Source organism: Buceros rhinoceros, unplaced genomic scaffold (assembly GCF_000710305.1).
Source record: "Buceros rhinoceros silvestris isolate BGI_N320 unplaced genomic scaffold, ASM71030v1 scaffold4803, whole genome shotgun sequence".
Lineage (NCBI taxonomy): Eukaryota > Metazoa > Chordata > Aves > Bucerotiformes > Bucerotidae > Buceros > Buceros rhinoceros.
The window spans coordinates 20,262-32,997 of NW_010402869.1; the positions used below are offsets into that span (position 1 = coordinate 20,262).

The following is a 12,736-nucleotide window of genomic DNA, read 5'->3' on the forward strand; positions in this document are numbered from 1 at the left end:
TTCAGCAGTCCAGTCAGGCAGCTGATATATCGCCAGAACCATAGACTGATTGATGTTCTCTTTCAAGGAGCCTGGAACTCACTCACTTGATAAATGGATGGTATCCCAAAACAGCCCTTCCTCCTTCTTGCTTCTGAGATTGTCAAACTGCTTTAAAGCTATTCTTTGGCTTGAGAAGCTAAACAGAGTCATACTTCTTAGCGAAAAGTTCCACAAAGGGCTTTGCCCTGGGTGGAGGAGGGACAGGTTTCCTTTGATGTTTAGCAGCTGGCACTTGCCAGGTGGCTAAACTTCAAAGGCAAGTGTTAGGATCTTCCTCCAACCTGATCTGTCAGTTCTTTGTAGATAGCTAGGCTCAGTTAATGTTTCACTTCACTTGGAATGCTAAATTGGAAGCCATAAACTCCAGATGGCCTTTTAAATAGGTACCGTCCTTCTACCTGAAAGGGGCCTGGCTGCTTGCAGAGCATTGATGAGGCAGGTGGCACCTCCTTCTGAGCAAAAAGAATGTACTTTCAGCTCTGACCTCCCATGATCCCAGTAAGTCACATTATTCCAGTTTCTCCTTAATCTCTCCACCTGTGAAGCATGTATGTCAGTGTTTCCCCATCTGACAGGACTGCTGTGAGGCTGCATTTTCTGGAATGCAAGAACAAGTTTGAGATCATCAGTCAATATACAAAGCCAGGTTATCACCTATTATAAAAGACCTGCCCTAAATGGCCTGCCTCTCTCAGGGACATTGACAAGAGCTAGTAGCAGCAGCTGTTAGTTAAGGGTTGGTAAGCTGGTTTGCTACAGGGTCTTAGGCAAGTGAGGAGCCAAATGCTGCTCGTATGAATTTTTTGAACCTTGATCTATCAAAGCTGACAAATGTCAAAGGCAACATCTCTTATTACCTTTACTAACAATGAACATGGGCTGGATTTTGCTATAGCAAGTTTCTGTTTCCCTGTTCCCCTGAAGTTTTTCTGACTGGTGAACCAACTGGAGCTTTCAGGCTCAACACTGAGTGTGATATTACTCGAGTCTGATTTTGAGGGTGAGCCTGGAGTTAATATGATGGTCTACTCTTCCCTGCTGTGAGAGCCATGGACCAGGTCTTTGTATTTCCTCCTCTAATCAAATGCTCAGGAATTCTTCTGGCATGCAAAAGAACCTCTTGTTTGAAAGGGTCCACATTCTCAGTCACTTTAAGAGGCAGAACTTAAGTTTGACTCACTAATGTTTTAATCTCATGCAAGTCTTTTTTTTTCTTTTTTTTCTATTAAAATTACAATCAATACAGAGTTTTAGTTGCCAATCTTATCACCCTGCAACGTCTGGAAATTAACATAAACGTTCCTTCTTTAACCAAAATGCAGTGCTTGGGATTACCATGCAATCTAACTGCTCATGGAGTGCACAGTTTCTCTTTTCTGCTATGTATTGTCACTCTCTATAACATTCATTCCTTTTCCAAGGTCATCTATAAGCGTTAAGTTGTAATTAATAACATTTGCTAATACCAAACTACATTTGATGTTACAGGAAAGCAAGTTTTCCAGGCACTCACTGCGTATTCTGCTATAATCTAATAATGAGGCTTATGATACAACATTCTTAAAACACAATACTTGTACCATGTTTGTCTCTAAGCAGATAAACATTCATAATTTGTCTTTTAAAAAGAGGTGCACAGGAAACTAGAACACAATGGTAGCAAACTTGTTATTGTTGAAGCTGAGTCAAAAATAATCCTGGAAACTTCCTAAGTTTAGAAGTCATGACTGAATTAATTCTTTTTTTAATCACATTTATTCTGCCACCAAAAAGTGGTGTAAGAAATGTCTGTCTCCTCCCATCAGCATCCTGTGTACTGTAGCCTACATTCTCTGTTTATAGGTGAGAGCCTGCAATCTACTCAGGGACACGTAGTAGCCTTTGCAGAATTAAAACTAAAGACAGTTGCACAACTTGTTAAGTACGTCAAAGATACGGTAGGTTGGGTAATTAGTTAGCTATTGTTAGATAATAAAATTTTCTATCTTTCATTGATTTAATAAAAAGTAAAACTTCTTAGGACTTCTACCTAAAGCAATAATATCATCTGAAAGCAATAATGTGATATGAGATGCTTGAGATAAAAGCATGCTTATAATAGAATGAGAATTTATATAGAAGTGATTAAAAAAATCAGTCCTGACCATAATATCATTGGATACATCTTACATTATAACCTGTTATGTCTGAAAAACGGATGCATATCTATATGAATAATTTGGCTTAAAGTGATTTTGAAATGTATGTATATTTAAATGCACTTTTTGTGTTTGAATTCTCTTTTCAGCTGAGGTTTACCCCAAAATGTATCATACATGCTTTTTTCTGGTGACATACATGGCACCCCTGTGTCTTATGGTGTTGGCCTATTTGCAAATATTTCGAAAGCTGTGGTGTCGCCAGGTAAGTCACTTAATATTTGCTTGTTGTTGTGACTACATGCAGATTCCCAGGTAAAACCGTCTCTATATGCTTCATGTTGTCACTTAGACTTGGACTTTTACATCCATCACGTTTACGAAGTTCAGTGACACTGTGGCTTTACAGCCACCTTGGATAGACACTGAGATGCATAAAAAAATGAAGGCAGTCAGGCTGAATGTAGACCCTTTCTTGCCCATGTCTGTGAAGGGCTTAGAGGGAGAGAAAGAGAGAAAAAGAAAACAGAAAGATTGGCTATAGGCAGAAGGAAGATTTCTTCCACTGTATCTGAAATGCTTACCAATATAATTTAGGTTACCTTATTTATACTGGTAAAATCTCCTGTAGCAGTCAAAAGTTAGGACTGACCTTCTCATTTTGTTATTAGTCTGTACAGTCTTCTTTTATTATTCATTCTACAAAGTCTCAGGGTCAAAGCAGGTCCAATCTGAACAAATGTTACAGTAGAAAATCCAGCTATCAGACAGGAATTGTCTGATGTGAAGCTGGCTGTTATCAGTAACATTTGATGTGAATTATTGACAAATAATTGGTATGATTTGTAATGTGAACATGTTTTTTCAAGCTTCAAATTAACAATACAGGAAAGAAAACAGAAATACTAAACAAAAAATCCCAAGCAAGCAAGCACACAAAGAACATTTGAATTGAAGTGGCAAAAATGATGTGAATTTTTTTCAGGAATGTTTTTCGCCCTCTGACAATTCAAAGTGGTGTCAGCTTGAGAATCATTTTCTGGGTGTGAACTGTAATCTGTCATGCACCAGTCTGTGGTTCTGCCTACTGTCTTCTGCTTTGTCTGGGATTTACCTAGAGCTGTAGTCCTCTGCCGCCCACTGCCCTGTCATTTTTTTAGAAAAGGACGATAAATTCATCCTGTTGAAGACATGATGAAGATACTCCCTCTCCTGTCCTCTCATATGGTTCTAACAATGTCTCACATTTCCATGAAGATATAGACATGAATCACTTCTCTGTCACCATTGTGGCTGATACCATACAAATTTGAGGCTGCCCTCAAACTTGGCCAGGGCAAAATATGTGCCACATCAGGAGCATTTTTCATGCTGTTTAAATTGATCCATCAAAGAAATCACAAGTAAACTTCAGATTTCTAAATATACATAAATATACATGTTAAATGTGAAAATCAAGTCACACACTGACAAAATATATCTCTTACAGGAAAGAACAAATTCTCTTTAAGGTATTTTGTTATCATCCATGTATCATAATAGCAATTATTCTGTCTTCTAACCAGATTAAGTTAACCAAGAGTTGCTGTTTGTTTTCCTGTTTAAATTATTATTTCTGTTTTTAATTTCTTATATTTATAAGGTTAAATAACAAGATAATTGAAGGTAAAATTTAACTTTTACAATTTGAGGGGATGCTTCACCAGAACAAAGGCTTTGCTGGATTAATTTTGAAATTAAATTCAGTCTAACATAGCTCTGAGATGCTCTACATGGCTGAATAGTTATCTGTCCTGTTGTTCCCAATGACCTTATCACCATATTCTTTCTTAACCTTTTCTTCTGGACTTTCTTTATCAATTCTCTCAAAATGACCATTAATTAAGTTAATACAAAGTAATTTTTCTTAATATGTGCATAGTTTGAAAATGCTGGTTCAGATTCAGAGTTGAACGACTGGAAACCAACCTGTTTTGTTGGGTCTTTTCCCCCCCTAAATGTATTAGCTGGCCTATGTTTTCACTGTGTTACTTCTCCTTACACATCTTGCGTGCTGACAAGATTAGCATGATCCTCTTTTTTCCAGTGGCAAAAAAAAAATGCTGCTACAGGCTTAATACTACCAATGATGCAAAATTACATATGTCTTTTTCCTCGCTTAGATGATAGTGCTATGTATAAGAGGCTGCACTAAGTGAAATTAAAGCCACTGCACATCTATTATTAACTGTGACTTGGCTGCAGACATCAGGCATTTTTCTAAGTGTGACAGGTGTGCCATAATCAGTCATGTAGAGCAAATGAATGTAGTGCTCTAAATGTATTATTTGATAATAGTTTCAATTAAGAAATTATGTTGTTTACCAGAACTTCAGTTAAATATAGTGATCCTATTGCAAGGTACAATAAGCCCTCCACATGTATGTGACAGAAAAAACACAGCAAACAGTAGATGCTTTCTACGCCTTGCACTTTTTCTAAGGGTTATTTTTTAAAATGAAGTGTGTTGTGGATGCAAATTTTCAGATGACTAAAGCTAAGAGAGCTTTACAAACTACCCTTACCGTACTTTGTGCAGTAGCTTTCAAAATTGCTGATTGTAATTGTCTTTCAAGCAGACCTTTAACTATGAGCTTTACAATCTTCGAACTAATGATTCATCTTCCTGAAGACAAAAAATGCATGCCACAAATACAAGAAATTTTTGAGTAATTTATTTAATTATTAGCAAGGAATTAGTGACTTAGAAGGCTATGTTCTCTTGTGCATTAAGTAGATTAAAAGTAACTTCTAAACAAATAAATACATAATCATAGAATCACCAAATCGTTTTGTTTGGAAGAGAACTTTAAGATCATCAAGTCCAACCATTAACCCAGCACTGCCAGGTCACTACTAAACCATGTCCCTCAGCACCACATCTTCAGGTCTTTTAAATACCTCCAGGGATGAAGACTCCACTGTTTCCCTGGCCAGCCTCTTCCAGTGTTTGATAACCCTTTCAGTGAAGAAATTTTTCCTAATTATCCAGACTAACCCCCCGCCCCCGGTGCAAGTTGAGGCCACTTCCTCTCATTCTATCACTTGTAATACATGTATGTGTGTTTACATAAATGCTATTTGTTAATGTTTCTGTACACACACACACACTTCTGAGGTGTTATGCTCCTTAGATGGTACTGGTTCAGCTCTGCATCTGTGGATATATAAGTTTCTTGCAGTATTATTGCCTATTGGGGTAACAGTAGCAAAGGCTAGGTGTATGCCAGGTAAAGACTAAGGGAAATAGGGCTCTTTTGAAAGGTTCTTAATACAAACTCCTGAAGATTTAGCAATTTATTATATAGTGCAATGAGATTGTACCTTGTATGCAGTCCTACCTTGGATCACCTCTTGCTGTGAAAGACTGCTTAAATACTAGAAAAGACCCTTCTACCCGCACACACAGGTACAGACTGTGTACACAGTCATGTCTAACATTTCTGTAGAAATAGCTGTTCACAAATTTGAGCCAAGATAATGTTTCTCTTCATCTAAATTGCATCTAGCTACCATGAAATCTGGTCACTGATTTCTTCAAGTGGATCTTTGGCATGAGGAGGAAGAGATTTGGCTAAATTTCTTTGATTCCATCTCCAGTTCTTGCTACAATATGGTAACTCATTATGACTGATAAGGAAGGGAAAGCTTCTGCTCCAAAGTTAGAACAACAGAATATCAAAGTATCCCTGGTAACCCAGAATCAGAAACTTGGACAGTGTATTATCTCAGTAGTGCATGGCAAAGGCAGATGGCAGTACTACATCCCACAGCTAGGTAGGGTAAATCCCTTGCAATAGGACAGGCATGTCCAGGTATGAAGATCATATTTCTCATTTCAGTTGTGTGAGTGGGAACCACAGTAGAAGTAAGTGCAAGGGCTTTTTTATTTTTCGTTATGTCCATAGACACATTAGTAACGTATCCCCTGTTCTGCTTCATTGATTTTCTGTTCATTACAACACAACTTTGCCAAAACATTCCAGTAGTTCTAAATCAGGTTTGATGGTGCACATAAATGCTAAATTAAGGGCTTGTCTCTGCAAGGAAACTATTTTGATGTTGACTCTGCTTCTTGCAGCTACATCAATTAATTTAATAAACCCCCTCATTTCTCCCTGCAAGCTTACATTGTGTGTGTCTGTTTTTCTTGTTAGAGCTACCCACAGTGCTAGTTTTAAAAAGTGCCCTTTATTTTGTCTTTCTTAGATCCCAGGCACTTCTTCTGTCGTTCAGAAAAAATGGAAGCCTCTGCAGTTGGCAGCACAGCCCCGAGGGCTGGGACAATCAACAAAGTCAAAGATTAGCGCTGTAGCAGCTGAAATAAAACAGATTCGTGCAAGAAGGAAAACAGCACGTATGCTAATGGTTGTCCTCCTGGTTTTTGCACTTTGCTATCTACCAATTAGCATCCTCAATGTCTTGAAAAGGTAAAGGTTATCCCAAAATGTACACACTTGGTAAAGCTTTCTGTCTAAAACCAATCCTGTGTTACGAGATTCCTGTTACTCTGGCAGATACTTTTGAAGGATATACTTACTTAGTTCACAATAAATGGAAAATCAGCATACAGTTGCAGGAAAAAAAATATATCTAAGCTATCCTTAGTACTTAAACTAAAGACCAGCCTGTGGAACCCTTATTAGCAAGCTCTTCCTCATGAAAATGATCTAGCCTGTCTCCTCATTAAAACCTGACATTTACATGGGATTACATCTTGTTTGCTGTAAATGTGCCCATGGAACTGCATTTACCTAAAGCAGCAGCAGCAGCTGAAGGTTAACAGGGGAGTGTACTGTTGTGGCTTGGCCCTGAGGACTGTGAAATGCTGAGTTCAAACCCAAGCCCCATCATTTACAGTTTTGAGACCTTAGGCTAACCCTTCAGTTCACCTATGAAGTGATGTTTTATTTTCTTACCCTTTTTTCTCCTATTTGAGACTTAATTGTGTAGACTCTTGTTTTTTGTGGAGTCCTTAACAGGCTAAGGCCTTGGCATAGTTATATCTCATGAGCCCTCCGCAATAGTGATAAATAATGACAAATAAAAGAAGATTTGAATATCCTAAAAAATAACAGCCTGTTATTGGCACTTGATGGACATTTTCATTTTTAAGGAATAGTTTCAAGTTGGATAAGAAGGCTTAAATGCATCCCACTCAATTCTGGCACTTTACTGAGGGATAATTTAGGTACTTTTCATCCTCAAGTCCCTCGATAGGCGATGTGGAGGGAAAGAAGTATTTCCAGAAGCCAATTCAGGCCACCTACAATCTGAACCAATAGCTGAATAGGCCCGTGGTTAGATTTTCATTTAAATGGCAAAAGTTAGATGTAGGAATCTGGGCAAAGCAGACTCCACTGGAGGAGAGAAGCTGCTACTGTGACCTCAGTTTTAGGGACAGTTCGGTGCCTTTTCAAATCCAGACCCCCTGTTTATTGGTCAACTTTTCCCATCGTTTCTTGGCTTATTTGACACCAGCTGACTTTGGCTACTTAGCAGAAAAGTCATGCATCTGCACCATTGCAAAGTGCTGATGGTCTCTGTTGTGCTAAACCACCAAGATAGGAGGCTGAGGGATGGGGTGAGGACTCCACTCTCTCAAGAAAGCAAGCATTGTTGAATCATCTTCTCTGTGATATTGTAAATAGGTCATCAGAGATAACATTAGGATAGAAGTTGTCACATCTTTTTATATGATTACCAATTTTTCCATCTTTCAGGTTTGCTTTTCTTTTTCTCTAGGGTTTTTGGGATGTTTAATCATGCTGATGACAGAGAAACAGTATACGCCTGGTTCACATTCTCACACTGGCTTGTATATGCAAACAGTGCAGCCAATCCTATTATTTATAACTTCCTCAGTGGTAAGTTACAGTTACCTAGAATTCAAGTTTAATGTGTAGTTTGAGTGTAATGAGCCATAGCAAGTAAGATGAATGACATCAGCCCAGCTCCTCCGGTGGGAGCTAGATCCTCTTCTTGGAGTAAGTTGCCTGAAGTAGTCCGTTACATTCAGGCTATCTACCTAGAAATAAGATAAACAGTGCCAGGGCCTGAGTCCAAGTGCTTGAATTTGACTGTCCATGCCATTAATTTATCAGAGAAGCCCCTGGCATGACATTGGTCTGAAACAATTACCATTCCCCTAAACACTGCTCAGATACTCTGTGGGAGGTAGCACAGGTCAGGGGCTGTCCCCATTTGGCATTTAATATGCAGGTATTGGGTTTTGGAGAATGTACTTGCATCACCAGTCTGTGCCAACTACGTTCAAGGACGAAGAACCAGCCAGGATGATGTTTCCATACTAGTATAGATTTGTCTTAGTTTTTATTTGTTTTATTTGGCTATGGACAGCAGAATGAGAACCTAAACTGGTGGTATTACAGCTAAAAATACAGGGAGGAAAAGTTTATTGATCCTCACTTCACGTTTGCCCACTGTAGGGTTTTTTTGTGGTGAGCAGTGTGAGGATGATCTGAAAAATTTATTTTGAGCCCCAAAAGCAGACTAATGGGCTGTTGAACACTTTGAATCTTCTTTTAAAATGTTTTAAATATGAAGTACAATTTAGCCATAACCTCTCATTTCACATGTCAAGTAATGATTCAGTCACTTAAGCCTATGATTGCTCAATTGTTTTTATTAGATATGTTATTCATCAACAGACTATCCTTGACATGATTTCATAAATCATGTTAGTTTGTCCATTCTGTCTAGCCAAGAATAATTTAGGCTTCATTCATACTACACCTCACATATGTTCTTACAAGGGTCATGTTTTTTCTATCTTTCTGTCTTTGTGATTTCTTGCTTCTGCATTAGAAGAACATTGGGGTGTTTCGGGTTAATTTGCTTTAGATAGCTTCTTTTTTCTAATCTATAGAGTTTAGTGAAATGTGCTTTATAGTACAATTTCTTCACGAGTCTTTTTTTGTTGTTGTTGTGGTTGACAGGAAAATTTAGAGAAGAATTTAAAGCGGCATTTTCTTGTTGCATCTTTGGCATTCGCAGTCACCACGATGAACGGCTCACCAGAGGTCGTGCCAGTACAGAGAGTCGGAAATCCTTGACAACCCAGATCAGCAATTTTGATAACATTGCAAAACTTTCAGAACACGTTGTATTAACCAACATAAACACAATTCCAGCAAATGGTACTGCACCCGTTACCCACTGGTAGTATACTTGCCCCTGTGTATTTTGATGCTGTGAAAGTAGAATTTAATTGTGCATACAATGAGCACAATGCAATGAGAGACAGGTGTTTACAATTAAGAACTGACGGAAAGAAAAATGACTTACAAGAAATATTTTATAGAATATGCTACAACTTTGTGTATGTATTGATAAAACAAAATTTCATCTGATTTACTTCAAAAGTTGAGTTGCAATTGGGGAGGAGGTAAGGTAATCGTATTTTATAGAAATATTTTCTTAGGATCCCTACTTCATTTAGACTCCTAAGTAAATGAAGAACAGCTACCTGGATATATGAAAATCATTTTCCTTGGCGTTGCAATGTGTTTGTAAACAGCCATATCCTATTCAGAACTAATTCACTGAAGGTGTTGTTTATTTTACAACAAATATTTTAATCAAAATTGGGTGTACAGATTGAACTACCTGAATGTCCTTGACTATTTCAAATGATCTGCTTACAAGCATTCTGGTGTGAGTTGGGCTGATCAAATAAGAAATTTACATTAACTTCTCCTCTCACAATTTTTGTTCTTTTTCCTGTTGGGTGGGTTATTGCATGTATTGAGGAACAGCTGGGAAGCCACTCCTAGCTTTGTGAATAGATGGAAAATGCCATATAATTTATTATTTTATATTTCCTGTTATTATATATAAAAATGTATAATTTATATTTCTCATTATATTATATGTTATATCCCAGCAGAACTTTGCAAGGGACTGCAATTACGGGATTCAGCCCTCCTCTCCTAGGGATGTGAACCTCATTGTCTACAAGTTGTCTCAGACACTATAGGCTAGGACAGGAATAAATAAGCTGTATATTGATAACAGAGAAACTGGTATCTCCACGGACAGCTAATCTGTTCCTACAATATATATGTAAAAAGAATTTAAAAATCTACCTATGAGGAATTCTGTTCTTTTCGCTTACTACAGAAGGACTTCTTTTCCCCTGAATTCAGCTTGCTCTTCTCCAGTATGTTGCCATTCCGATATGAATGGCAAAAGCAAGGTTACAGCCATGAAACCCAGATGACGGTGTGGCTGTAGGTTGTATTTTACTCTGTATTTATTAATTGTCATCATTCTCTTCTTGCTGCCTGTCCTGTGCTCGTGGCATAGGGGTTAGACTAGATGGTCTTTAAAGATCTCTTCCAACCCAGACTATTCCGTGACTGACTCATACACGTGAAGCTGTAGTGCCCTGCTGGTCACGGAGACGTCTGGATAAGGAACCACATGCATTTTTTTTTTTAAATGCATATTAAATAAGTAGTAGAACACATTAAAAATGTTTACAAGTAAGAAAATCAAGGTTTATGTATCAGAAATCCCCTTAGACTTCAGTCAAGAAGTCTTCATGTAAAATTTGCAGGTGCAATTTGGAACATTTCTTGGCAGATCATTTTGTTAATAGATCATCCCCTGCACAGAGTTCAGAGAGTGACAATCACAACAGTCAGCTACCTAATACAAACAGTAAAATAATCTAAAATCTTTATTTTCCATTACAGGTATCCCAGCTGCAGTCAGCCCACTGAAATCAGTGGAACTGCTTCTCCACATACCAGGAATGAACATGACTTCAGATTTAGATGAAGCTGTGAGAGTTTCTTCAGAAGACACTGGCAATACAGAGAATGCAGAGTGGGACAAATTTGTCCCTAGCATAAGTAAACTTACCTCAACAGAGTTACAGCAAGGATGACTTTGGCTCAATACATGTAAGACCACCAGAGAATGGCACCGTATTACAGACTACAGTAACTAGTCAAAGGGATTCCTCCAAAACGACTGCCTCTCCTATTTCTTCTCAGTCTTACAGAAACCTTCTTACCTCAGTATGAGCTAAAGAACATGTCTTTACAAGCCTTTTTAAAGATTGAGTTGTATCATACTTTGTAAATACTGTAGATATTTATTTTTATATATTTTAGATGCTGTGGAATGTTCTAAAATGTTATCATATAAAGAACTCTAAGTATTTGAAAGAAGTCTCAAACATCATTTGTTTATACCCTGTTTCTATAAATGAGTGACTTATTTTCAAGGAATGCTTACTTATGCACTAGTGATATTCTGGAATTACTTTGCACTTCTTTTTCTGCCAATTCAGAATTGTAGTAGATTCTACGTTCCTGATGGAACTTTCACTTCAGATTTATTTGAGGAGATTCCAGGCTACTTTTCTAAGCATAGACATGCTTCTGAGATGCGAATCCAAAGTGCTGCAAGTCACACAGGTTTTCATAAGATTACACTAAATAGCCGATTTTTTTTCTTCAGACTTGAGTGCCTAAAAAGTAACTACTTAAATAAAACTTATGTGATGCTCAACGGTGCTATAAACTCAAAATTCCTACTCAGGCCAATAGGAATAACAAGTGTCAGCACCCCTGAAGGACAGGACATTTTAACTTTGGTAGTTCATTTTAGTCCATAATGTCTGCAAGTGTTGTTCCAGAAGATCTCTGAGGATATTTAAAATAGGAAACATTGGTTATCTTGCTTGCTTTCATGATTTTTCTCTCAGCTGCCATTAATATCATTAATATTAATGAATGATACAAACAATTAACAGACTTATATACCAAGAATATGTTGTCTTTTCAACAATTAAAATAAAATGTTTCTCTCTGGAAATTATAGAGGTGATGTCTCATGGGACCAGTACTCAAGTACTCATGAGTTTTCTATTTAAGAAAAGCTCCCTAGCCTGGGGCTCCTTACCATGCGTTGTAATTATGCTTCTTAAAGCATGAAGATGGTGCATCACTGGAGACCTAGTCTTCTAGAGGAACATGGCCTATTGATTAGAAAGAACCTAACCTGTGAGTACCAGAACTACACTCTCCCTGCGGCACTATTCTTGCATTTTGGATAGGATTTTTCAAAAGGAAGGGTAAGATGGCAGGGAGGACCTTGTTTTTAAGTAAAAAGTATTTTACATGAAAAGGCATTCATAGAATTACAGAATCGTTTTGGTTGGAAGAGACCTTTTAGATCATCAAGTCCAACTGTTCACCCTGCACTGCCAGATCACCACTAAACCAAGTCCCTCAGCACCAAATCCACATGTCTTTTAAATACCTCCAGGGATGGTGACTCCACCACGTCCCTGGGCAGCCTGTTCCAATGCATAACAACCCTTTCAGTGAAGAAATTTTTCATAATATCTAGCCCAAACCTCCCCTGGTGCAACGTGAAGCCATTTCCTCTTGTCCTGTCACTTTTTACTTGGGAGAACACACTGACCCCCGCCTCGCTACAATCTCCTTTCAGGTAGTTGTAGAGAGCAATGAGGTCTCCCC

General features: G+C 38.0%; 1 protein-coding gene across 1 annotated transcript in view; it reads left to right on the forward strand.

Moving 5' to 3' along the window:
• The window catches only part of LOC104490485 (orexin receptor type 2-like), an 18,159-nt gene extending 6,746 nt beyond the window's left edge, over positions 1-11,413 (forward strand). The window contains exons 3-7 of the mRNA XM_010132777.1: positions 2,330-2,445; positions 6,429-6,649; positions 7,965-8,086; positions 9,179-9,379; positions 10,940-11,413. Of these exons, the coding sequence (XP_010131079.1) occupies positions 2,330-2,445; positions 6,429-6,649; positions 7,965-8,086; positions 9,179-9,379; positions 10,940-11,133 (854 nt within the window). The 3' untranslated portion in view covers positions 11,134-11,413. The remainder of the gene's footprint in view (positions 1-2,329; positions 2,446-6,428; positions 6,650-7,964; positions 8,087-9,178; positions 9,380-10,939) is intronic.
• The last annotated feature ends 1,323 nt before the right edge of the window (positions 11,414-12,736 follow it).